Source organism: Candidozyma haemuli, assembly GCF_002926055.2.
Source record: "Candidozyma haemuli strain B11899 chromosome Unknown F_2014730914, whole genome shotgun sequence".
Taxonomy (NCBI): domain Eukaryota; kingdom Fungi; phylum Ascomycota; class Pichiomycetes; order Serinales; family Metschnikowiaceae; genus Candidozyma; species Candidozyma haemuli.
The window spans coordinates 279,596-305,357 of record NW_020289912.1 but is presented as its reverse complement, the minus strand read 5'-3'; the positions used below and the strand labels follow the sequence as shown (position 1 = coordinate 305,357).

Genomic DNA, 25,762 nt, shown 5'->3' with positions numbered 1-25,762 from the left:
TCTTCACCAGTGTAAAGAAAAGACACTCTTACAGCAGCCACCCTGACGGTAAAAATGACTTAACGAAACAACACAAGGCAGGCAAATAGCGGTACACCCTTCGAAAGTTGCCGAAGAGGCCACCAGTCCAGTCTGACTGCCTAAAAGTACGTAAGTCGCTGAGGTTGTGTTATTTCAAGTCGGTGCCCCAGTCAACCTTTACCAGCCAACAACAAGCATTGAAGACTGATAAGTAGGCGAAAGGGAGCCAAAAGGCAGCAAAGTCTTCCCGCCAACGATCGACAAACATAACCAAAGGAATTAAGCCTCCATAAAGTGAGTGTTCGTCGTGGCGACGTTGGCTGCAAAAAGAAGTAGGAAGAGGACCTCCACCAAGTGATCAATAATCATCAGTGTAAAACACGAAAAGAACCACAGGTAAGAAACATGGTGAAAAAGAGATCAAGCACAAGCTTTCAAATTAGAATTGAAGCTGGGGGAAGACTTTTTGGTGACTTCGTTAGGAAAAGAAAGTAGTCACAAGGAGTGGAAGTATACGCGCAGAGCTTCTCCTTATATAGTCTAGAGGTGGGAAGCACTGGGAGGGAAGTTGGCGTAACGGAGGGCCAAAAGCGATTTCGATGAACTGGAGATTTATACTGAAGGTGTTTTTTTTTAATACTTAGGGAGCTCTTTGTGGTGAGTACTGACGTTCTAAATAGGTACCAGATTATATGGGGTGAGAGCCTAGTTTACGTGGATAAACCTCGAAGAAGCTAATGTTAGACCATTTTAAGTAATATTATCTCACTATTGGCGGTTGGAAATCTAATTCAGTTCACCTAAAATACTGGATTCGTCAAAGCCTGCCTAAGGAACATAGCTAAGAATCTCTACCAGGAGACCACCAAGCATAAGCTTCGAGAGACAGAACAAACTACATCAAATATAGTCAGTACTACCATTTATCGGTAGCTACAATGCCCCTTCTTGTGCCCATCGAGCCTGCCTTTATGCCCCGGCTGGCCTCCCTCTACTGTCATCTCTAGTCCGTATCGATTCTTTTATATATATTACAAACCCTGCTGCAATCTCTCCTGGATCTTCTTGGATGCAAAAGAAAAGGCGTTAAAAACACCGGAGTCCATGTTCACACCAACAGTGTTGGAAGTGGTTGGTGGCTTGGTCACCCTGCTCACTATAATGGCTGGGTCAATCTCCAAGATGATTCCATCGTCAATGGCTTCGTCAAAGCACAAACACACCATATCATACTTCAGCAAAACCGTGGTCTTATCTAAAGAGTTGTCCAAAAGAATCAGCAATGCTTCGTTGATGTTGTTGGTCAACGAGTAGAGCATAGACTCGTTCTCACTGACTCCTCCCACAAGAACAATAATAATGTCATTTGTCTGCTTGTATGTGACCAAGTGGTTATCGTACAAGATCACGTCCTGGTGCTGTTTATTTATCTTGCTGAAAATGGCCTTTTCAAAGGCTGCTTGTTCTGCTGCGGTTTTGTAGGATTGGGATTCGTCGTTGGGACGGTAGTATTTGGCAAAAAGCCTTTGGCCTTCATTGCCCAATATTAAGGCTGCCGTGACCGTGTATAGGGAAATGTTGAGGGACATTTGTGGTGGAGAATGGCAGAGGCTGGAGTTGGAGGTTTTGGAAAGGTGTATCGTTTTGGTGAATCAAGTAGGGCGCGTGTGTGCAGTACAGACACTTAACTACGAGGCACCAACCTAGTAAATTGAAATTTCATTATATGCGTTTTTTCTCAAGGGGAAAAAAATAGGTGTAAAAAGAACTAAATGTTGATTATGCTCCGACAATGTAGAAAACATAGTCGAGGATTTTCTTCTGCAAGGGGTTGTTCTCGTAGAAGTCGTCAGTCAAGCCAGCCGCAGTGAACCCATTAGCCCTCTGCAGTGCAATAGCACGGAAACCATAGACAAAGTTGATGACAAGGCCAATGATAAGACCCAATGCCACCACCAATGGTCCAATGACATTATCCAAGTGTCTGGATGATCTTTCCATGATGATGTTTCTTCTTTGCATGAAGATGTAGTAGCCCCAGATACCTGAAAAGATGGTCAAGCCAAAGTAAATGTAGGCAAGGTACTCAGCCAACAGACTGGAGTTTGCTCTGCTGGTGGAAGAGTAGATGATGAAAGTCAAGGTCGACAATAAAGTGGTCACATGGAGCCATCTGTTGAAGGTACGCTCGTTAGCCAACCAGACCTTTGGTTCAATCTTCAATGGACCGGCGTTCTTGATGTACTGGTCCGGCTTGACGACACCAGCAGGCAAGTCAATCTCTTCTTCTTCAGAGTCGACATCAAGCAACTTGGAGAAAGTATTAGGCAACTTCAAGAGTTTCTGGATTGGAGTCTTGCGCTGCTCGTCTTCGTCGTAGTCGTCGTCTGAGGATTGATCCAAGTCACCTCCAGAAACTGGAGCATGGTCTGGCTCAACAACGGCATTCTCGGCAACTGAAGGTAAGCCGGCCGATTTTTGAGATGTTCCTTCCACGGAGTCGCCAAACGATTTTGGTTCTTCGAGTTCGCCACTCCCCAAAAGCGAACCAGAGAAGGACTTTGATCTAGCGGAAATATCTGGCGAGCTGGAATTGGCCAACATGGACTTAAACTTTCTCAAATTATCCTCATCATTCTGCAATTTGGCCAACTTTTCTCTAGTATCGTTGTACGCTTGTTGAGGGTCAAGCTTCAAGTCTGATTCCAATTCGTTGAACCAGAATGGAATGTTATCGAGCTTATCGTCTTCCAAGAACAAAGAAGCAATACCATGGATGAATTTAGAGAAGTTAGGGATCTCCTTGATCAAATGCGAGTGGACCAAGTCGTCAACCCAAACAAGTCTTCTTCCCTTCTTCTTGTTCTTGATCTTGATTTCCAACTCCGCGTAAGGGAATCTGACAAACTCGCCCTTTCTCAAGAGGGACATGGGGTTGTTGACCTTAGAGTCAATATCAGTTCTGTGCCACTTGGTAGGATCTCTAATTGGTCTCTGCTGGTCAAAGGCATCCTCTCTAATGAAGTAAATGTCGGAATCAATGACAACACGCACTTTATCGTCACCAGGAATCTGGAAAGCAGTACGCTTATATTGAGTTCGAAGACATGGTTGGACGTGGTTGTCCTTGATGAAATTAGACAAGGAGTCAATGTGTTTTTCGAGTTCCTCAACGAGTTCTGGCGAGTCACCCTTTCTTCTAAGCTTGCGCAAGTACTTTTGCTTGTCAAAGTCACCCTGGATGAAACCGTCCAAGTGCTTCTCCTTAAGGTTGATCTTCTCATCAACATCATAAGTTTCCAGGCTCTTCTCGAAACTCTTCTTTTCCAACGAGATTTGTGGCTTGTTGCTCAACTTGCCGACCCACTTGATTCTAAGCGTATTAGCATTAGGGCTCTTCACTAACTTGTTATTGTACAAATCAAAGTTTTCGTTGTCAAAGTACAAGCAATTGATGGTTGGGTCGTTTCTGGAGAATCTGAATCCGTCATCGTCGTCATCGTCATCATCATCGTCATCGTCGTCGCCATAGTTGTAAGCACTTTCGCTGTTCTTGTTGTTGTAAACGAGAACAGGAAGATGACGCAAGATGATAGCCTTGACTTCCATCAAGTTATCTGGGTGGACCCAGAACTTGTATGAGTTGTAATCAGCAGCAGCCGAATCGTCGTTAAACGAGCTCAATTTCGAAAGCGACTGGTCCACGTCATAGTTATCACGCAAGAACTGGAACAAAGCCAGGATCTTGAATAAAAGTGGCAGGTAGTCCTCAGAGTGGAAAGGCAACAGCTTCAAGCGCACGTTCAACATGGGCTTCACAGAGTACTTGGAGTGCAAGCGGTCATGCTTTTTGACAATCTTGATGAACCCCGTATAGTTCAATCTCTGGAAACGGTTCAATTCCTGAGCCAAGTTCAAAATCGACTCCAACTTGCTGCTGAAAGACTGAACGTCAAAGCTGGCAGTAGGCGATTCAGTAGCCTTCTGGAGATCATCAAGGTACTCGTTCAATTCGTCATACTTGTTCGCCTGGAACGAGTACACCTTCTCCAAATCGGAATCCAAAGCACTGACAAAGTCCTTCTCGTCCTTTTCCGACCAGGCGTCTTGGAGAATCACCCCTTCCTTCAAGAGCTTCTTCAACCTGAGGTAGTTGATATAGTGGTCCTTCCACGGCGGATATATCTCCAGCTCGAGCTTGCTTCCAAACAACATCTTGGATGGTGAGGAGTCCATGACAGAAAACTGCGTTATATAAGTAACTTGTGGCGGCGTAATACAATGAGTGCCCGGTTTCTCGATGCAATTAACTACGAGGTCCAATTGAAGCTTCCATGGTGAGGCTTGTAGTGCACAGTGCCGGTTTACTTAGTAGTAGATAACGCACCACGTGGGGTGGATCAAAGGGACGGTTGGCGAAACTGGGGGTATAAAAAGATGGTCGATTCGTGAATAAGAGGAAAAATTGGCCCTATTTATACCCCTTCAAAAGAAATTTTCTTCGTTGGTGTGGAGAAGTGCCCTGGGCCTTTTGAGTCTCCAATTTACCGAGAGTGCAGGAGAAAGATGGAGCTGCTCTAGGGCATAGATGAGCGGCTGCACCTGGTGTTATATTGGACATGTTTAGGTAGTATTAGGAAAAGGATCGTGGTTTGAAGGGTTGGCTATTTTGTGTGAGGTGGGGGATTAGGGAAAGGGATTGGCAGAAATGCTAGTTAGGTACTCTGTTTGGTGCATCTACTCTGGAGTAGGGCTTCGCATTTTGCAGCCATTTCTTTCTGGGACCTTGGCAGCTTCTATTATTTATACTTGACAGCTCTGGTTGACGTAGTGGCTTAGGGAGCTATAAAAGTGGTATTTGGAGCTGTCTTTTGAGTTTGACTGGTTTAGCAAAAAGGGTTTAAGGTTTGGCTGGGGCTAACAATGGGAGGCAGGGAAGACGAGTCGAGAATGGACAATTAGGAACATTCCCGGTTCTACAATGCGTTATTGTCACTTTTGGAGTTGATTCTTCACTTGCAGTATCTGAAGAGGGAATGAGTTGGTTAGGTGGAAGTTTAGGAATTGGTAAATGTCTGGATGCTGTTTTACTGGAAGTGGAATGGCTTTTTGTATACGGTTATAGGGTTTTGGCATTGATATATATTCATATTTATACTTATATATACGAACAGCAGTCATGACCACAAGCCAATAGCCTTTCAAAAAGAACTTTCCAAGACTCCCATTCTTTTTGGTACAGCTTTTACTACAGCCTTCAAGGATCCCTGGTTTGCGTTTTAAGAAGTACTGCAGTTTTTAGTCATGGCTGTCATAGCTCCTTACTAGTCACTTCCAGGTTAGCCACAGTTAAGCGGCATGGGACACGAGGACCAACCGCAAAACACTACTTGTCTTTAAAGATGGAAATGCCGCCGTTTGGCTATTAGATACCGTTACCCAGTGGTTGTGGGCCTAGAGGAAACTAGGATATGCTGATCCAGAAGCAACATAATGTAGAATAGGAAAACGCTCCTCGTATTGTAAAAAAGCTTTCTTTACATACTATATTTGGACCAGCATCCGAAGGACTTCGTTGAGCAGACTTAAGTGCTGTTGACAGGATTCTTGAGGGAAGGTTTGATAGCTCAAGGTCTTTATATGCTTGCCCTAAGCAATGAGAAAAGGCAAATACTTCGCGCCCATTTCCCTTTAGCGCTCTTCGTAGCCTTGATGATATTTTCAAGAGATCATAGATGTCGTTTGGTGCATTAGTTGTGGTCGGACTCCTTGGTTTCAACTAACTATCGTCTTTCACTAAACTGAGCCAAAATGTACTCTTTCTTTCAGATTTGAAAAATTATTATTATATAATGCTACCGAAAAAGGCCATTTTAGCCCCTTCCAAGCTGCTTCTCCTTCCTATTCCCAACACTCACTTACCTCTTTGGGTGCTCTATAATGGCTGCAAAACTCCATGCATCCACCATACAACCATACCCCCGACTGACTCCTCCCAACACACTCAACAAAGACAAAGTGCTATCTCCGCCATGCAAAAGGCTACCTATTACCCGAACCACCCCCTTCCTTTTCATTTCTGCCTCCCCACCACCAACACCCTTCTCATCTCCTACTCGCCATAGTTAACCAGCATTTCGCGCATCAACACTCACCTACAACTCTTCTTCACCACCATACCCCCATGTTCCTGGGTAATCCGCTCTCGACGCGAAATAGAGTCCAGTACGTGCCTCCTTCGAGGCCTCGGCAAGATCCAGAAATCACGATTGACCTTCTTTCTACAGAGAACAACGAAGTACATGAAGAAGTGACCCAGCAAAGGAATCGTGACAGACCCCAGGTCTTCTCTAAGGATGCCATCTACACGCTCATATCCACCACATACTCCCTTTTGGTTATTGCATTCTTTAAAACACTCGTGGATAAGGTTAAGCGCCGGTCGCTTGAACCTGTTCATGTGGAAGAGGAAGTGGAAGATCAACCCAAGGAATCAGAGACTGAAGAACCTAAGCCAATAGAGATCCCAGAACCAGCACCGTCTCCTAAACTAGCACCACTTCTGTACTCGCAAGTTACAAAACCAGACCCGTATGAATCGTTGTTTCTGATCGACTCAGATGAAGATATCGATGATAGTGTTCAGTACGGTACTTCGCTTGCAATCAGTAAGAATAACTTCAAGGCTAGAAACACAGAGGAAGAACACGCCTATCATATTCTGAACTCGACCACATTCCTTAATAACAAGTTCCTCAATTCAGATATTCTTACAGGTACCGATGATGCATCTGACTTCTTCTCCCTCTCCAAACCAACTGATGAGTACGATGCCGCTGTGTCTAAGTTTTACCAGCCATTCAAGCCGTTGCCAAAGCAGCAGAAAACCCTTACTGAAACTATATTAGCAGGGTTCCCACTGGTTACAAGTATCCTACGAGATGAACAAAAGAAGATCCAGAACCTCATCACCAAAGAGCGTAAGACCGTTCTGTCAGCTATTCCCCCATTGGCCAAAGACCAACTTGATCTTGTTAACAGCTACTGGGGCTCTCGCAACCCTAGCGTTCAGGTTGCATCTGCATACTCCATAGACTTGACCGTGAGAGACCTCTCCACGTTGGCTGACGGTCAATGGCTTAATGATAACGTCATTGATTTCTACTTGAACATGGTGACCGATCAAAATAAACTGGTTTACTGTTGGACAACACACTTTTACTCGACATTGAAGCAGAAAGGGTACCAGGGTGTTGCTAGGTGGGCGAAAAGAAGAAAGATCAATGTGTTTGAAAAAGATAGAGTTATTGTGCCCATAAACATCATGAGTACGCATTGGGCCCTTGCTGTGGTGGATAATAAAAGAAAAACCATTAGCTACTTCGATTCGTTAGCATCACGAGGAAACGTCTCTGCTGTGGAGTTATTACAAGTATACATGTCCAAGGAGGCAGAGAGGCTTCTGCTCCCACCAGTCACCTACGATCTCATACCAGGCGAAAAGACGCCCCAGCAACAAAACGGTTTTGATTGTGGAGTATTTACATGTACCGTTGCCAAATTCATGTCGAGAGAACAACCTCTCAGCTTTGGCCAGCAAGACATGCGCAATATTAGAAGGCGTATGGCTTATGAGATCATTCTGCAAACATTGTTAGATAATCCAGCAACTGCTGGCCCTCACCTTTGAGTTAATAGATTATACATCAGTCAGAATCCGAAAATATTCTTCTTCGGCTCACTTCCGATAGTAGCAACATCTTTGATTTGTGCCTCGTACTTCTTGATGGCATCGGTACTTGCGTTGATCTTAGACTCCACGAAAGTGAGTCTGTCCTTGAGCCAGTCAGAAGCGACAGCTTCGCCAATCTTACTGATTTCATCCTCCAACTGGGCGATCTTGACATTCTCTAGCTTGATCAAGCTCTTGATGAAACGGGTTTCGTAAAGCTTATATATAGCCTTGTCCTCCACCAAGTTCTTAAAAGCAGCCTTGTATAATGGTCTGCCTGTCTTGATGGTGCTGACAATTCCCTTGTCTCTTTGAAGCAAAATCAAATCATTCTTCTCCAACACAAGCAAGGTACTAACAGTTTCAGCACTGTCACCGAATAGAGGAGACTTTGTCAATTCATCAAAAGATACCAGCTCTTTGTTCGAGAGAAGTCTCATGAGAGCCCAAATCTGGTCTGTGCTCCAATTGTTCTCTGTATCGCCAGGCGAAACATTCAAGAAAAAGGTGGTGATCTGTTCAGCTGCCTGAGTGACCATCTGGTGCAAGGCATCTTCAGCTTGCTCGCCGGAACGCACACGTCTGACAAACGCTTGAAGATCAAGCATTCTACCTCCAATAGGAGCTAAGCAATGCTCAATCAGGGACTTCAATTCCATATCACGTAACTGGCTCATTACATACTGCTTGGCACTTTGCATCGTAGCATCTGCCAAGGAGACAGTCTTAAAGACTTGGTTAGGAAGAGCACTGGTTAAGTGTGTAGTACTGCTAGCGTCCAGGGTAACAAAGATAACATGGGCAGTGTTGGTTTGGATGAGTTGTGCAGCCCATTCAGCAATCAGCTTGTAGATGAAATCATTAGGAGATTCAGCCTTCCTCAAGAAGTTCTCAATAACGATCACTGGTTTTGCTTTAGGGTGCAGTTGGAGGTAATCATCCTCCTTAATCTCTCTCTCATATGAATCGTCGTCATTGTGTTTCTGCTTTTGCTTCTTAAGTTCAGCCTTGTATGAACCAAAGTTGGAAAGAGCCACTTTTCTGATAGCAGAAGAAGTTAATTGCAACATGTTCTTGAACTGAGTCTCCTTGGATTCACTTAAACCTGACTTCTGGCCTGTCAATCCCTGTACACCCAAGTCAACAAATTGGGAGATAGAATTGGTCCATGTAAAGATTGGGAAGTATCCAAGCTGAGATGCAGCATTCTTGAGGAAGGCATTATCACTTCTGGATTTGATCATCAGGTCACAATCAAGCTCAAGCATCTTTCTTCCAAAGTTTTCATCAGCTTGCAAAGCGTGGTCAATCACAAACTCCCTCTTGCCAGAACCCTTTGGTCCCTTGACAATAATGAAGGTATTAGCGTTCTCGTAGATCCACATTTTGACATCATTGGCCTTATCGGAACGCTCTTGTAAGAACATGTTGGACTGAAGGTCAACCAACGCCACATCCTCCTTCTCACCCTTTTCACCGGTGAAAGAACCAATGGAATCGTCAATGAAAGAAGTGGTGTTGGTAACCCAATTAGCAAGGGTTCTGTATGGAATGTAGAACAACTTAACAATCCAATGGTCCTTGTGGCTATCCCAAGTGTACCTATGCTTGATTCGGAACTGAATGAATTGTTCTCTGATTGGTTCGAAGATCAAAACAGCGATAGTAGCTAAAAGGGCGAGGATAAGAGGGATTGCAATCCTCTGGTGGTTGTTGATCATGTTGGCCAAGTAGTTAACTCTTTCCACTGGAATGTACTGGAGGTGTAAGGTCAGCTTGCCATCGTCATAGGGAATGCCAGTAACACAATTCTTTGCACGGATACAAGAGTCTGTGTACTTGAACACAACAGTAGCATATGGAGTACTTGAGTTTGCAGGGTGAATATCCTTGATTTGACCATACCGTCTGAACAAAAGGTATAACTCCTCCTCGTTAAGTACATCTCCCTGAAACTTAACCTTAAGCTTTGGCGAAGGAAACCTACTCAAATCCTCGATCCATGGCGTACCCTTAACCTGGAAAGCACTTGGATGAGGCTTAAAGAGTGCCGTTAGCGAGCTCAATGGGTTGGAATTCGTCGTTTTGCATGCCCTGATGTTCTTTTCAAGAATCTGGGTAAGTTCCTTGGGTGTAGACGTAGGAGGCACCAAGAACTTAATAAAAGCACCACCGTCTCTTCTCAAAGGCACAAACTGTTTAACAGAAGTACCCTCGGGAAGCAGGCGTTCACCATTCTCGACCATCCGAAACAAACTCTCCTTAAGCTTATCGTCGCCTCCCTTAGAATGCAACCACCGTGTAGGTTCAAGGTAACTCTTAAACATAAGACGTGCTACCCAGCGAGGGTAAACATTGTCAAAGAAAATCAACACCTCGTGTTGTTTCAGGAAATCAATCACACCAGTCGACTCGTACCCAATGTCAGAATCGTTCTGGGAAGTTTCAGATTTCAAGTTTTCCACATCTGAAGCATATCTTATCTGATGATGCAGAGGCAGTTGGAATGACCCTCCAAAAGCAATTGGCAACCGTCTTTGGGCCATCCATAGCTTTCTCAGAGCACCAATCCGATGAATTCCCAAACGAGGTAAACCCATGGGCAAATACAAATTGAATTGATGGAAACCACTCAAGAAACCTGGGGTATGGAGATGGCGATACTGTTGCTACTACTGCACAAATTAGCGCCCCTGGTATGGCTGCGAAATGGTGGGAGGCTGGTCAGAGAGGGACAAGGAATGGAATGTGGTTTATGGGAGTTGGTCAATGGAGGGCTCCATTGGGTTTAAGGTAAGGCGTTTGAGATAGACAACTTTTAATTTTTTTTATGTTGGGATATTGTTTGTTGGTTATGGCTGGTGGTTTGTGAGTTAGTGTGGGTTTGTAGGAAGTGCGTCAGTTAGGCAGTACATGGAGAAATGTTGTAAAGGTGTGAATGTGTGAATATTGTGAAATTAGAAATTTTGGAAAATTGTCAAAAAAGGTCAAATCTTAAGAGAGTAAGTTAAACTTCTCAATGCCAGAAACACTGAAAACTGGTTTATGAAGCTTATGGGGCTCCAGTGTACTTCGTTTGTCTCACTATAATCCAGCCAACTTGGTTGCAAGATGTGAACCATGGCGAATTAAAGCTGAGCTCATAAAAAGTAGCTAAGAAGTTCAAATAAAAGAGCCCTCTAGACCGTAATAGTAATGGAAACAGAGTCACTATACTACTGCCAAATAGGATGTGGTTCAAAGAAAGTACACTTGTAGAGCAATGAGAAGAACTGACGAAAGTCGACAGAAAAGCAAGAAAATGCCAATTGACTTCCTTTGACCTTAGCTAGCTCTGCCTTCTACATTGTATTGATAGTTTCAGCTTCACTGCCTTACACTTTCATTCAACCATCATGGCCAATGGAAGTTCGTCAAACAGAACCGTTTCATTCACGAAAATCCACAAAATATCAAAAATATCTCAGCACGACGGGGCCTCATAGAAGCTATGAAGCACAATTGAGCATTTTAACCTTGCTTTCGCCGATGCTGATGGTTGTTCTGGGCTTTCTTTTGAATCGCCATGCCACAGGGCAAACGACGTGGAGATCTTCGAAAAAGCCGGGTATTTTTCACAGCCGCCAGATTCTTGAAAGAGACAAAAGGACGGCTCTTGCATTTCCAAGATTCTGGCGGTATGAAAGTTGGAGAAAAAGAGAAGTAGTTGATGGTAGATTTTTTTTTTTTTCACTGGCTCATCTTATATGTACCCGCGCAGTGGAAAGCCCTTCACTACACACATACTAAAGCATACATGAAATATCTTCTATAGCTAATCCAAACCGTGATCGATTTCAATGAAATCCCGGGTTAGGAGAGGACGCACTTTCTTCTCGGTATTCTTCTTCTCGCCTCTCTTGTAGTTCTCCTTGAGGTATTCCTTCATCGACTTTAATGCTGCCTCTCTACACATCTCACGCAAGTCAGAACCACTAAATCCATGGGTGTTGTCCACGACCACGTCAATGTTGAATGACTCGTCAAGGGTAGCATCCTTGAGGATTTTCTCGAGAATGGCACGTCTCTGTTCTTTGTTAGGTCTACCCACGGCAAAACGCTTTGGTAATCTTCTCATGAAGGCTTGATCAATATCGTTCATTCTGTTGGTAGCGCCCATCACCACGATTCTACCATTCAGTAAAAGACCGTCCCAGAGTGTCATAAACTCTGCCTTGAGCAATGCAGACACTTCGTGGTCCGTCAGCTGTCTGTCCCTCAAGAACGAATCGATCTCGTCTATGAAGATAATGCATGGTTGTAGCTTGTTGGCAAGCGAGAAAATGGCGTCCACGATCTTGTTCAGCTCACCATACCACTTATCCATAAGTGTAGACATTCTGATCAGAAGGAAGAAGGCCCCACTCTCTTTGGCAATGGCTTTAGCCAACATAGTCTTACCACATCCTGGTGGCCCATGGAACAACACACCCTTAGGCAGCAGAACAAGCGACAGGTGTGCAGCGAAAAGCTCTGGTTCCGTCAAGGGTAAAATCACAGACTCATGAAGTTCATCTATGATAGACTCAAGGCCCCCCACATCTTCAAAACCAGTGGAAATGTCGTCCGGCGTGACCAAAGAGTTGAGCAACATCTTCTCGTGTTCATTAAGAGTGATTTTCTTGAGCTCTGGATTGGCTGCCTGGATCTTCTTGAGAATATTAGCACTGTTCTTCTTGGACTGCTTCGACTTGACCGAGCTGTCTAGGGAGTCTCCTAGTAAATGGCTGATCATATAGTACATGGAGAGGCCTGCCCCTGTAAGGAAGAAGATATCGCCTAGAAGCTTAAGGTCGACCTTGACCCCCCATAGATCTAGTTTGAACCTGTTCATAATAGCAAAGTTTGGTGGTTGATAATGTGATTTTGGTGATATATGGTAACCCTCGGTGGTACAACTGGTGCACGGGTGTATGTACGATCAGTACAGAAAGAGGTAAGAACAGTCGCCAATCTTGGTTTATAGGCAGGGAAGGATGCTATGTAGATTATTTTCAGAATAGGCGGTGATATCAGCAAGGGACGAAGTCTTTTTGAGGCAACATCTGATTCGGTAGGTGAGGTTACTTGGGGACGTTTCCCTCTCGAGGTTGATCCTCGGCAAACCAGACAAGTGAATTGAATAAGAAGCAGTTTTCCGATGAGAAAAAGCCATGAATATGATTTCCCTTTTTCTTTTATTGGCAAGAAGTATGTTTCTTATGTGTTTCACTGTAGCACTCTGTACTAGCTTTTCGCAGCCAAGTGACTGAGTACACCAACGAAACCCAGACTCAACACAGAAGGTCAATGTATAATTACCACGAGACATCATAGCATGTTCTTACTAAAGTGAACCAGCTCCTTCTTCTATATCGACTAAAATGGGCCTTTTGTAAGGGTTTCAAAAGTCCCACGTGATCTAATACACGTGCAGAAGTTGCAAAATCCAGAGATGCCTTGATGCATCTGATCCATCTACAACTACATGGCCAGAACAGAACAAGAAAGACATGGCATTAGTATCCCAGGCCAGGTCCTTGACCAAATCAGAGAAAGGGAAGATATAAATGGCGAAGACAGCCGATTCAAGAAAAAGCGGAAGCACCAGGCCAAACCGGTCTCTCGTAAAGAGAAGAGGAAGGAAGAGAGAAAGCTCAAGAAGCAGAAACGTCTGAAACAGCCCCACCAGCAGAATGAACAGTCCAAGCAAGGGCCTCTTGCCGCCGCTAAGCAGAAACTTCTGGAGAAGAAGCAGCTGACCAAGAAACCAAAGGAAGATCCACTAGCTGCTCTTAAAGCTCTCAAGGCAAAGAAAGGTGCTAAGAAACAAGAAGAAGTCCGTGTTGTCAAGGAAGACGATCTTGACGATGAGGGCTCTGAATCTGGAGAAGATGAGTTTGATGGTTTCGAAGGGGAAGAAGACGAAGAAGTCAGTGATCCTTTGGCTGCCTTGGCTGCACTCAAGGCTAAGAAGAACGGTAAGGCCAAACAGCTGGACGTGAAGATTGTCTCTGCTGAGGACCTTGATGATGAACTTTCATCGGATGACTTTGGTGACGCTGCTTCTGACGAAGAGGAGGAAGGGTTGGAAGACTTTGATGAAGAGCTTGATGGATTTGACGATGACGATCTTGATGGGTTCGACGAAGAAGAGGAAGAACCAGAAGAGGACCCATTGGCCAAATTGAAGGCTCTCAAAGAAAAGAAAGCCAAGAAAGAGAAGAAGGAAGCTCCTGAAGCTGATTTTGTGGATCCAATGGATAACGATATTGAGTACTATGCTAAGAAGCTTGGTCTTAAAGAAGGTAAGAAAGGAAAGTTATCCAATGAAGACGATGGTTTGGACGATTTACTTGACGGTCTTGATTTCGTCGACCAGCCAGGTAGTGGTGACGAAGAATCTGAAGGGTTCACAGCTTCGGATGATTTCGATTCAGACGATTTCGACTCAGACGGTTCTGACGATGAGTCTTCTCGCAAGAAAGAAAATCCTTTCGTTGCACCTACGCAAGCTGCCAGTGAGTCGGAAGGCGAAGCTGAAGAAAAGCCTTCAAAGTACATTCCTCCAGCACTTCGAAGAAAGATGGCGCTCGAGAACCTGACAGTTTCAGCTGAGACTCTTGCATTGCAAAAATCGTTAAAGAGTGCTATTAATAAGTTGTCCGAAACAAACATTGGTGCTATTGCTAATGATATCAACGGCCTCTTCCTCAATAACCCTAGACAAGAAGTTAACGAAAACCTCGTCAACATCCTACTAACCAGTGTTATCCAACAGGAAAGACTACTTGACACTTTTGCCTACTTGCATTCAGCTCTTGTCGTGGCTCTTTACAGATCCCAAGGTGCTGACTTTGGTGCATACTTTGTCCAGACACTTATAGAGAAGTATGATGCCTTTAAAAAAGAGGGAAGTAAGAACAAAGAGATTCTTAATGTGATCTCGTTGCTTTCTTCCGTTTATGCATTCCATCTAGTTTCGTCAAAACTTCTTTACGACCTCATTAAGGAACTTATTGCTAACTTGTCTGAAGAAACTGCCGAACACTTGCTAAAGATCATCCGTACCTCAGGTAACCAGATGCGTTCTGACGACCCAACATCGTTGAAGGAGATTGTCTTGGAAGTTACAAAGAAAGCCAACTCTTTGCCAAAGGATCAAGTGACACCAAGAATGCAGTTTCTTCTTGAAACTATCACTTCGCTTAAGAACAATAAGTTGAAGAACAACAACGACGCTACAAACCAGCTTTCCCTTCGACTCAAGAAATTCTTGGGTACCTACTCCTCCAGCAAGCTCACAGACTCGTTACAAGTTTCTCTTGATGACATCAGAAACGTCCACACCAGAGGTAAATGGTGGCTTGTGGGTTCAGCATGGAAGGGTAACGAAGAAAAGAGCCAAGGTGACGTTGTAAATAAAGAAGTCATGAACGATTTCTTGGACACCGCTGAGCCAAATTGGCTTGAACTTGCTAAAGCTCAAAGAATGAACACTGACATCAGACGTGCTGTTTTCATTTCAATCATGTCCGCTAATGATTATGTTGATGCTATGACAAAGCTTGACAAGTTATCATTAAAGAGAGCACAAGAAAGAGAAATCCCTCGTATTCTTATTCATTGTGCTGTTGTTGAACCAGCATGGAACCCTTACTATGGTGTTCTTGCTTCGAAGCTTTGTGATAACCACTCTTACAGGAAGACATTCCAATTCATGCTCTGGGATTTGATAAAGGGATTCGATGGAGTTGGTGATGATGAGGAAGAAATGGACGTTTTCTCTGGTTTCGATGACGATGCAGAGGACGACGAAAAGCTCAAGAAGATCCTCAATTTGGGCAGACTTTTCGGATACCTTTTTGCAGAAGGATCATTGGCGTTGCATCTTTTGCGTACAGTTAACTTTGTCACTGCCTCTAACGATACCAAGCTTTTCTTAGAAGTCTTGTTGGTTACCTTTGTGGACAATATCGGTAAGAAGTCCCAGGTTAGTGCTGTTGGTATGGGCATTGGCAGTAAGAAGAGCTCTCACGAGCAAAAGTTCGACGATAGGGTCTTGATTGAAAGAATTCTCAAGGCCAAGGAACAACCAGCGCTTCTTCGAGGCATTCAATGGTTCATTGGTAAGAGATTGAGAAACAGTGATTTTGTTACCGGCAAGAAGCAACGCAAGAGGGTTGACTGGGGTATCAATGCCATGAACGATATCATAGAAGAGTTTGCAAGAGAGGCTGATTTCTAACGATGACGATATACTATGTACATATAATGCAAAAATAATACTACTCCACGAGTTCAAGAATAGCCACAGACTCCACATGCTTAGTTTGAGGATAGAAATCAAAGCCCATTACGGTCTTGATTCTGTACTTGGTTGATGAGTTGCGCTGAAGAGCTTCAAAATCAGCCAAATCTCGTGCTTGCGTGAATGGGTTACAGCTGATGTAAACAACAGCCTTAGGACGGAACTCAAGAAGCTGTTTCATGAATGTTCGAGTTGAACCTTTCCTAGATGGATTCATCAACACCACTGCTTCTTCACCAACAGCACCACATTCGGCAAACTCTGAAGTTCCAAACATATCGTCCGAATTTCCTTCAACAAAGACAGCTTTCGTGGGGACGTGCAAACCATTTATCTGGGCATTATGAGTAGCGTACTTGATAGCTTTCAGAGCAATCTCAATGCCAAAGAGCTTACCGTTGTCCGGTAACGTGGAAGATAAGCCAATACCCAAAAAGCCAGAACCACAGTACGAATCAACAATATAGTTGTATGGAATATCCTTTAAGTTGAACTTGATGAAATCGAGTAGGGTGGGAAGAATGCTTCGGTTGTTCTGGAAGAACTCGTTCACTTCAAACTGGAATACGTGATCGCCAATCTTTTCAGTCACCACATTCTTCTTTTTAGTAAGACAAACCTCATCAAATTCACCCGTATTGTGATCTATTCTGATACTCAGACGAAGTGTGAATGTAGGATCAACCTTCAACTTAGACTCACCACTCAACTTCTGAGCCAATTCCTTATTGAACCGTTCTTTCTCCAATGGCAAAATGCTATTGATGACAGGAGAAGCCACAGGGCACGAATCAACATCCACAATCGGTTGACCTACCCTGGTGTCCAAGAACCCCACAGGAAGCGGTAACTCATCCTGAGTCAAACCCTTGGGCACAGTTGCATGAGGAGTAAGCTTGGTACGGTAAGCATATTGCATTGGCGATGGGATAACCGAAGCAAAGTCTGACGGTAACAGCAGGTAAATCTCTGGATAGAAGTACCGGTAAGCCTTTTCGATATTAGCCTTCTTGAACTCAAGCTGGTCGTCATAACCCAACATTTGAAGCTGGCAGCCAGAACAATTGCTGAAATGCTGGCAAACAACGTGTCTATCGTTCCGCTTGCTTTGTCTTCTGGACTTCCTGGAAACCAGAATGAGTTCTGCCTCTGCAAAGAACATATGATGTCTTCTCAACGAGATACTGACAATGTCTCCTGTAACCGTCTTGGGGATGATGACCACCGTACGTGCCTTTTCATCAGCGTCAGAATCGTACTTTGCTCTGGGCACTAGGGCAAGGCCATCACCTTCGTTGGTCATGTCTAGCACTTTCACCTCATCGATGCGTACTTCGTCGTACTTCTTGTGGAATAAATACTTGTAGATTAAATGCTCGGGGATCTTAACATCATCGAGTGTTATGTCATGCTGGGATTTCAATAAATCGTGTATTTCTCGTTGGCGGACGTTATCTCTGGACGTCTGGTCGGTGGTTCCTCTCTTGGTACTCTTCTGGAGAAGAGACTTGTAAGATCGCAGATGGCTGCGCAGGAAGCAGAGCGTCGAGGGTATACATAGTAGGGGTCTGGCTCGAGATGTAGCTAGTCGGCTCCATGGGAACATCTCATGTCTTCTTTGTTTGTGGAGAAATGCGATGGGCTGAAAAATCGCTTACTTTATCGCGAGTAATCAATTTTCAACCGCCGCGATTTGATGGGCTTCAGGCACCGCGATTGTTTCGTGCTCTTCAGGGTACTGTCTCAAATCAAGACTGACAGTCTTGGAGCAGTTTTCTCTTTGGTCTCTGTAGATACCAACTAGCGAGTCTGAATTCTCAAACATGGTGCTCTTTAACGAAATGACAATGAACTGGAAACTTGGACCGGCATTTTCCTTGATGTATCTTGCAATCTTCTTGACGTTACTGTTATCCAATGCGGCATCGATCTCGTCCAACACAAAGAATGGCGATGGTTGGAAGGAATGGATAGCAAAGAGCAATGCTAAGGCGGCCATGGTCTTTTCACCTCCCGATAACAACTCCATGTCTCTGAACCGCTTCAATGGCGGCATAGCATGGTACTTCACACCGGCTGCAAATGGCAGTTCATCGTCCTCCAACGTAAGGTATGCCGAACCTCCAAGCGGAGAGGCGTTGGACTTTGTAAGTGACTTGTATACCTTGTCGATGTTATCGGAGATGTGGGTAAAGGCATTCATGAATAATTCTTTCCTCTTGTCCCTGACCTCGTTGAACTTCGATGTCACCTTGTTCACTTCATGCTTGGCTTTGTTAAACTCTCTGTCGAACTCCTTTAACTTCTGGTCCACTTCTTGAAGTCTTTCAAGGGCCTTGGCATTTGGCGTAAGAGCATGCAATTCGTTTTCAATGGTTTCAATTCTGGCCTTGATCTCTGCCTCTGTTCTTGCCGAGTAGCTTTCCTGGTACTTGGTTTCGAGCAACCCGTAATCGATATGCACCTGGTAGGCCACCTGCGAAATATTCTCAACATCAAGCGAAATGGCGTCCAAGAATCCATCCTCCAATGGAAGATCCACATCTTCAATCTTACAGTTCTTGAGCATATTGAACCTCTCTGCATCAACCTTCATAAGCGCTTCCTCCAAATGTGTTACCTCACGAGTGATGCTCTTGAGCTCGTACTCAATATCCTTCACCTCTGACTCTTTCGAAGTCGCCTCTCGTATCTTTGCCTGTAAAGTGTCGACTAGCGTTACCTTCATTGTGGATTCCGCTTCGATTTCTTCTTCGAGCTTTTGCAAATTCTCTTCCGCAACAACGATATCTTCATTTACCTTCACCAATTCTTCGTTAGTAGTTGCATTACCTGCCTCAAGCTTAGCTCTTCTTGCTTCCGTCTCTTGGAGTCTATCGCGTTGGAACTCAAGTTGGTTTCTCAAGGAAGCTATAGATTTCTCGAACTCGGATCTCTCTCTCGATCTGGCACGAAGTGCTGAACCATGCAAAACTTCGTAGTCATTAATAGAACGAAGACCGTATTTTGCACAGAATGAAGAGTAAACCTTCTCTTGAAGATGCTGGATGCTTTCCTCAAACTTCAAGATTTCAGACTGCAATGATTCGAGGTCTTGCTTCTTTCTTTCGAAGCGGTCAGTCACTTCATCACCAGATTCTTTGAGGAATGCTATTTCCTGATTTCTCTCAAACACTTGGCGCTCAAAAACTGCAATTTGACTGGTGATAGAAGGCCTTTGAGCATCAATTTGTGAAATCTCCTCAGAAAGTGAGTTGCTCTCAATGGAGGATGGTTTCTCTGCAGCAGCTCTCTCCAATTCAGCTGAAATCTCGTCCTTTCTCTTCAAGAGTCTATTCATTTCGTCCTTGCTCCAACGTGCGGTTGCACCAGCACGCTTATCCTGCTGGCCACCGGTCATTAGACCAGCTTTATGAATCACTGAGCCATCGAGAGATACAACTTTGCAATGAAGCTCATTCAGAGAGTTCCACTTAACAACCCTAGCCGTTTCTAAGTTATCAACTATCATAGTGTTTCCAACGACATATTGGACTGCTCTTTCAAGAGCCGGGTCATCATACTTGACGACATCAATGGCAGGACGTGCCTCTTCGTGAAGCGACCTAAGGTAGTTCAAGTTCATAGCTTCATTGACAACCGAGTTCAAAGGAATGAATGACGCGAGACCAGCGCGTCTCTCCTTCAATGTTTCAATACATTTGTGGGCAGTAGCAGTTGAATCCACGATGATGGAATCAAAGTCAGCTCCCAAGACCGTCAGCAACGCCAATTCATATTTGCGTTGACTTGCGTGCACAAGTTCATACACAAGTCCTTTAATTGAACCCTCAGGCATTAAAGCCTTCAACATTGCAACATTGTCACGTAACTCTCTCTGTTTCTTAGATTCTTTCTGTTCAGATGATACTTCTTCAAGTCTGGATAAAACATCTCTGAGTTCAGTATTCAATTCGAGCAATTTGAAGGACACTGCTTCTTGCTGCTTCTGAAGAGCCTCTTTCTCCCTTAACTTTGAAGTTTTGATTTGTTCCAAATCTTGCAATTTCGCATTTAAATCGTGCAAAGCCAGGCCAAGGTTTAATTGAACGTTGGACTCAAGCTCCATGATACGCGTGTCAGATTGGTCTTTTTGCAATTCGAGGTCCTTTAGAGACATTTCGATGGTTGACTTGTCTGCGTGAAGAACAGCTAGATCACGCTCTAGCAGAGAGCCGGAATCAGCCAAGAACTGGTTACGGAGCTCTTCATACTCCTTGATACCTTCGGCGGGGATGTTAACCAGGCGTTCCAATTCAGCAATTTTGTCTTTGAATGCAGTGTACTGAGCTTCTGTTTCATCCAATTTAGATTGGAGCGCTTGTTCTTGATCAATTTGCACCCTGATATCTGCTTCTAGATCTTTGATTTTTCTTTCTGTGAGCGACATCTTGTTTTCGAGAAGTTTCTTACTTGACTTTGTAGGTAAAAGCGAACGCTTGGCCCCCTCACTGCTTTGTCGAAGTTGGGCAATCTTTGCTTCCTTTTGCTTCACCTCAAGCTCTTGTGCGGTACTTTCTGCAGCCAATGACTTGAAAGACTCTTCAGCGGCAGTAAGCTTCTGCTTCGAAGCTTGCACTTTCTCGGAGTTGCTTCTGAGGTCACCCTTGAGCCTAAAGTGCCTTCTCTCATTATGAAATAGCTTGTACAAGTGAGACACTTTAAGAAACTTGTTCTTGTCGCCCAACTTCTCCTCGAAGATCTCCCGTTCTCTCATCTGCTCCTTATACTGCTTAGACTCGGTAGTAAGGTTCCTCTTTCGTGAAAACACCTCGGCGTGAAGCTCCACAGCTTTTTCCTTCTCGTCCCGAAGACGATCATAGTCATTAGCATACTCTGCAGAGCCCGAAATAGTCTCAATCAAATGAGAGAGCTGCTTTGGTTCTTGGGATGCCACATTCTCGATATCACCTTGGAAAACAAGGAAGTTCCTGGCCTTGACCAAAATGTTCTCTCCCTTAAGCATCATAGTATACTGAAGCGCAGTCACGCTCTTATCATTAATCTTGTACTCACTGGTGCCAGCCGAGTTTATACTTCTCTGAAGCACCATCTGTTCACCTGTATCCTTTTCATAGATAGCCTTCACGTACGCCGAGTCACAGGCCTGGGTCGCCTCAGAATCGTCAATACGACCTCTATAAATCAAATCTTTAAGCCCAGAAGACCTTAAATGGTACGACTGGACGCCCAAAACGAAAGACATGGCATCCATCATGTTTGATTTACCAGCACCATTGGGACCAATGATGGAGGTGAAGGCTGAGTCACCAAGGCCGACGTTGGCTGTGCCTTTATAGGACTTGAAGTTGTGCAATTCGAGACCCAAAAGCCTTCCCATGTTGTATAATTAAGTGGTCCTTTGGGTTGTGATGGTTTATTTATGTTGATCTGAGGAAGACGCGTTGTTGATGTATGTGTGGTGCACGGGTGTAAGGTCTGCCCAGGTCTACCATGTCAGACTTGACCACCAGTCAAAAGTGAATAAAGTGGGTCAGAAAGTAAGGGGGAAGGGCTGAGGTATATAAAGGTGGACTGATTTAGAGCCATTGTAGCTTTTAGTTAATGATTGGGGTCCGAGATAGTGGTTTTCGATTGGACCTGTTTTGGCTGCAAAATGCAATGAAACGCTGACAAACCAATGGAAAAGCTGTTGTTTTATGAAGGAATTAAACGAGAAAGATTGGAAATCCCACTTTGATATGACATTGAAGTCGTGGATTAGGAAACTGGATTCTTTAGAGTATTAGCAGTAGCACAGTCTTTAGTTGAGAAGCAGCAAATTAGGGTCCAGCTCTTCCCACCAACACCAGTCATTTTGAATTTTTTAAAGGCGTTTTGCGACTCTTTAACCATAATTTAAGCCAAATGAGTATTAATATATTTCATTAAGACCACTTAACATCAAAAGTATGGGACTTTCTCGGTGGCCCAGATTCACTGGGGACCCTCTGAGAGAAGCTGCGAACTTGGAGTGATTCTAATGTATGGGTGTACGGATGTAAATCAGGACCCAAGAACCATCCCAATTTTGCACCCAACGTAAGTCAAGCAATGGGGAGATTATACGAGATTTAAGAGTTTTCGAATGTTATAAGTAGTGGTTTGAAGCTATTCTGCGAGTTTCGGGTGGAAATCACGGCTTAAAGTGCCCAAACTAGAGCCCTAAAATGCAAAAGCAACCATAGATCAACCTATATACATCCAATTTGAACCAAAATAAGGCCATTCGATAGCCAGACGTTTGTAAAATGTATTGACAAACGTTCAGTTTATTTACAACAGAAACTACATCGATTACATGGAGTCGCAGTTTCGCCCCATAGTTAAGAAAGTACGTTACTTTGGGGGGTAAAATCGCGATTTCAAGGGGGGACCCTTGGAAAACGGACCCATTTTTGAAAAAGTCGATTTTTGAATTTCGCCTCGAGCTCGAGGACCAAAAGTCAAATTTAAAAAACGTCAAAATCGACCTTTTTGAAAAAATCACGTGTACAGTCACGGGATTTCACAGGCTTCTAATAAAGATTGCCCGAAATATCCACAGAAATAGACCTTTTATTCTAAAAGAAAGGTATTTTGATATCTTACAGCGATAAATAGAGATTTAATGTCTTTGTAGCTTCTGATCAACATTTTTGGCAGACTTAAGGAAGTATTCTCCATTCAAACGAAGACAAACAGGGAACTTCCAGAAGAATGGCAAGGAAGCTGCTTAAACATGTTCTTAAGTATAGAGTTCCTCTTTTCTAGCCAACATAGAAGCTGTCTCTTTTTGTCTTTGATCAAAAGGTATCTTCCTGTTGTATCTCTCGCCTTACAGCCCTAAGTATGGTACTGGATTACCAGCCTAAGTGCATGACTGAGGTAAACATTGTCCATTTGGGAAGCCCAAGAATCATATCTAATATAATATCCTTTCTTAAGTCTTAAATTTCTTGACAAATCTCTCGTTTCATGCTTTGGTTCAAGTGCCTTAGGTGGTTTGAGCAGACACTTGTCTGGGCCCACCGGTTGATTTAGACGAACATTCATTACAGGCCGGATGCTATAACTTTTTTATCTGTTTAGTGAAGTAAAATGAAATACGACTTACAAGTCAGTAACATTTTGGCCCAAAGGTATAGTAGTAATGGTGAAGATGGAAGTGGAAGTAACAGCCAGAGAGCAGCCAGCAAGCATATATAATTACCAATACTTCTTTATACGTAAGTAGAAGGTAAGTGGTATTCAGTATCATAAAGCAGTATATGATGTACTTTCGCTATCTAATACTAGGCTTGTTCTGACTCCACTAAGTCAGCGCTGCCTACTGACTATGGCTGCAAAGTCTACACGGCACCACCCGCCAACTTAACACGATAACAACATAACAATAAAAACAATAAATAAATAATTAACTTCAACCCCTTCTATCCCCTTCATCCATTCTAAATCACTCACTTTTTTCCCCAGAGCCACCCACAGCTGGACCCTCTCTACGTAACCGCACCTCCTCCAGGTCCACTTAGGCATCGCGCAGTTAACCCAAACACACCAACCACCACCTTAATCATGGAGATTGACCCGTACAATGTGCTCCAGGTGGACAAAGATGCAACACCGCTAGCAATTAAGAAAGCTTACAAGAAGCTATCGCTTAAATACCATCCGGATAAAATCCAGCAACAGAGCCTGGACGAGGACAATACGCTATTTCCCCAGATCCAGTTTGCCTATAGCATTTTGTCAGATCCCGCCAAACGGAACCGATATGATACCACGGGTTCTTTAGGGCTTCTGGGCGAGGATCCAGATGACATTTTCAACTGGAAGGAGTACTTTGAGCTGACGACAGAGAAGATCACTATAGACATGATCGAGGAGGATCGGGCCAAGTACCAAGGGTCCGAGGAGGAGAAGGAGGACATTTTGCATAACTTCGTGTACTACGAAGGCGACTTTCTTCGGCTTTTCGAGGTGATTCCACATTTGGAGTTTGATGAGACCGAGGAAAGCAGGGTATTTGATATCGTGGATGCAGCGGTAGAGCTGGACGAGATCACTGTCGACAAGAACATCCGCAAGACGTGGGATAAGTATAAGAAGTCGAGAAAAACAAAGGTCAAGCAGATGTTGAAGAAACTTGCCAAGGAGGCAAAGCAGGCCGAGGAGATGTCAAAGAAGATTTCCAAGAAGCCAATCAAGAACGAGGGTGATCTCGCTGCGCTTATTAAGAGAAAGAACGCAGGCAAACTAGATGATTTGATCAGCAGCTTGGAGTCCAAGTATGGTAAATCTAAGGGGAAGAAGAGACAGGCTCCGGATATTGACGACGAAGAGTTTGAGCGCATCCAGAAATCGATGAAGAAGAAGCACTAATAAATACGTTCAACGTGAACGCTTTCGCTCAAAGATGTAGACAGTGGGAGTAGTGCTTTGGTAACGCTACTATTGCTGAGTAGAAACAACAACCCCCTCTTTGGTTACGTTTGGATGTGACTGAGGCGTGTTCGCTGCACCTGCTATTCCCCCTTGCTTCTCGATGTCGCCAAGGGGGTCTTCAGGTGATAGTTCAGCGATATACCTCAAAGCACACAACAAACTGCTAAGCCCTAACCAAACACTGTAGACGGAAAACTTGACCAAATAGCCAATGAAACAAAACAGTTGGCAGATGAAGACTTGCACGCGTCGAGGAGGGTCTTCATCATCCATGCGCTTGCTTTGATTATACATTAAGTCATTCAACCGCTCCATCCTATCGACGATAGGAGAACTTTGATAGCCATTGGCAAGAAAGTTTAACAACAATGACTCCCATTTACCAATGACCTCTGTAAGCCATATTCTGATGCCCTTATTTGAAATGACGACGATCACATTAAATGTACCAATCAAGACAGAGACAAGCCAGATGGTACGTTCGATCCAGTTCATAGAGTCTGGCGATTTTAAGCCAACAATACCGTAAAACAAGCAGAGAGATAATACTAATGCAAAGAAAGCTGGCATCTGGAGCTCAAAAGTGTTAAGTAGAGGCCTCCACCTATCCACATCAACCTGAAAGTCAGCGACAAATCGACGATCATCCAAGATGTTCATTGGGTTGTTCGTTAACTGGCTAGCCCAGTAGTCCACGTTCAAGATTCTGTTGTAGTGGTATTGAACCTTTTTATTGAGCTTTGGTAAATCACTGGCATCCACAGGGTATTGAATTAGCTCTTGTTTGATACAGCTAGCCTTAGCCAGTGACACGCCTAGCTCTTCAAGTTTAACCACGGCTTTTTCCATCACCATTCCAATTTCATTGGCCGCATCACCACAAGCACGAGCCTGCTTCATAGTCATACCGCTTTCTGTTAACTCTTCTGAGGTAAAGCGCTCTTTGAAGCGATTGGAAACTTCAAATTGAGATGAAGGATGATTCAGAGATGGAGCCAGGGGTGGATCCAGGGGTGGAGCCAATGGTTGATCCGTAAGCTGTCCAGCAGAAGGAGCAGACACTTCAGGTTCTCCGACACTACTACTTGTAATTGGCATATCAGAGATACTTCTTAGAAAAAAGGGCTTCTCTTGATGTGTTTTTGTAGAAGAAAGAAAAGGAGGTTGTGGAATTAGTTCTCAGCGGCCAGTGGGTGCCTTTTATATTTGCAGCCAAA

At 44.0% G+C, this 25,762-nt stretch overlaps 9 protein-coding genes across 9 annotated transcripts; 3 read left to right on the top strand and 6 right to left on the bottom strand. All coding sequences in view use genetic code 12, as the record gives it.

Moving 5' to 3' along the window:
• Positions 1–1,052: 1,052 nt before the first annotated feature.
• On the bottom strand, positions 1,053–1,610 carry CXQ85_003822 (coatomer subunit zeta; the record flags this gene model as incomplete). The annotated part of the gene is made up of 1 exon (XM_025487456.1): positions 1,053–1,610. One exon carries the CDS (start codon positions 1,608–1,610, stop codon positions 1,053–1,055), a length of 558 nt encoding a protein of 185 aa, XP_025344472.1.
• Positions 1,611–1,800: 190 nt separating this feature from the next.
• On the bottom strand, positions 1,801–4,257 carry VTC3 (vacuolar transporter chaperone; the record flags this gene model as incomplete). Its single annotated transcript, XM_025487455.1, has 1 exon — positions 1,801–4,257. The coding sequence occupies one exon, from the start codon at positions 4,255–4,257 to the stop codon at positions 1,801–1,803; it is 2,457 nt and encodes an 818-aa protein (XP_025344471.1).
• Positions 4,258–6,205: 1,948 nt separating this feature from the next.
• On the top strand, positions 6,206–7,711 carry ULP2 (SUMO protease; the record flags this gene model as incomplete). The annotated part of the gene is made up of 1 exon (XM_025487454.1): positions 6,206–7,711. The coding sequence occupies one exon, from the start codon at positions 6,206–6,208 to the stop codon at positions 7,709–7,711; it is 1,506 nt and encodes a 501-aa protein (XP_025344470.1).
• Positions 7,712–7,731: 20 nt separating this feature from the next.
• CXQ85_003819 (uncharacterized protein) lies at positions 7,732–10,353 on the bottom strand (the record flags this gene model as incomplete). Its single annotated transcript, XM_025487453.1, has 1 exon — positions 7,732–10,353. The coding sequence occupies one exon, from the start codon at positions 10,351–10,353 to the stop codon at positions 7,732–7,734; it is 2,622 nt and encodes an 873-aa protein (XP_025344469.1).
• Positions 10,354–11,567: 1,214 nt separating this feature from the next.
• CXQ85_003818 (uncharacterized protein) lies at positions 11,568–12,626 on the bottom strand (the record flags this gene model as incomplete). Its single annotated transcript, XM_025487452.1, has 1 exon — positions 11,568–12,626. The coding sequence occupies one exon, from the start codon at positions 12,624–12,626 to the stop codon at positions 11,568–11,570; it is 1,059 nt and encodes a 352-aa protein (XP_025344468.1).
• Positions 12,627–13,259: 633 nt separating this feature from the next.
• On the top strand, positions 13,260–16,019 carry SGD1 (Sgd1p; the record flags this gene model as incomplete). The annotated part of the gene is made up of 1 exon (XM_025487451.1): positions 13,260–16,019. One exon carries the CDS (start codon positions 13,260–13,262, stop codon positions 16,017–16,019), a length of 2,760 nt encoding a protein of 919 aa, XP_025344467.1.
• A 40-nt stretch (positions 16,020–16,059) lies between these two features.
• On the bottom strand, positions 16,060–21,462 carry CXQ85_003816 (uncharacterized protein; the record flags this gene model as incomplete). The annotated part of the gene is made up of 2 exons (XM_025487450.1): positions 16,060–17,577; positions 17,767–21,462. The coding sequence occupies 2 exons, from the start codon at positions 21,460–21,462 to the stop codon at positions 16,060–16,062; spliced, it is 5,214 nt and encodes a 1,737-aa protein (XP_025344466.1).
• Positions 21,463–23,675: 2,213 nt separating this feature from the next.
• On the top strand, positions 23,676–24,482 carry CXQ85_003815 (uncharacterized protein; the record flags this gene model as incomplete). Its single annotated transcript, XM_025487449.1, has 1 exon — positions 23,676–24,482. The coding sequence occupies one exon, from the start codon at positions 23,676–23,678 to the stop codon at positions 24,480–24,482; it is 807 nt and encodes a 268-aa protein (XP_025344465.1).
• A 69-nt stretch (positions 24,483–24,551) lies between these two features.
• On the bottom strand, positions 24,552–25,643 carry CXQ85_003814 (uncharacterized protein; the record flags this gene model as incomplete). Its single annotated transcript, XM_025487448.1, has 1 exon — positions 24,552–25,643. The coding sequence occupies one exon, from the start codon at positions 25,641–25,643 to the stop codon at positions 24,552–24,554; it is 1,092 nt and encodes a 363-aa protein (XP_025344464.1).
• Positions 25,644–25,762: the final 119 nt, after the last annotated feature.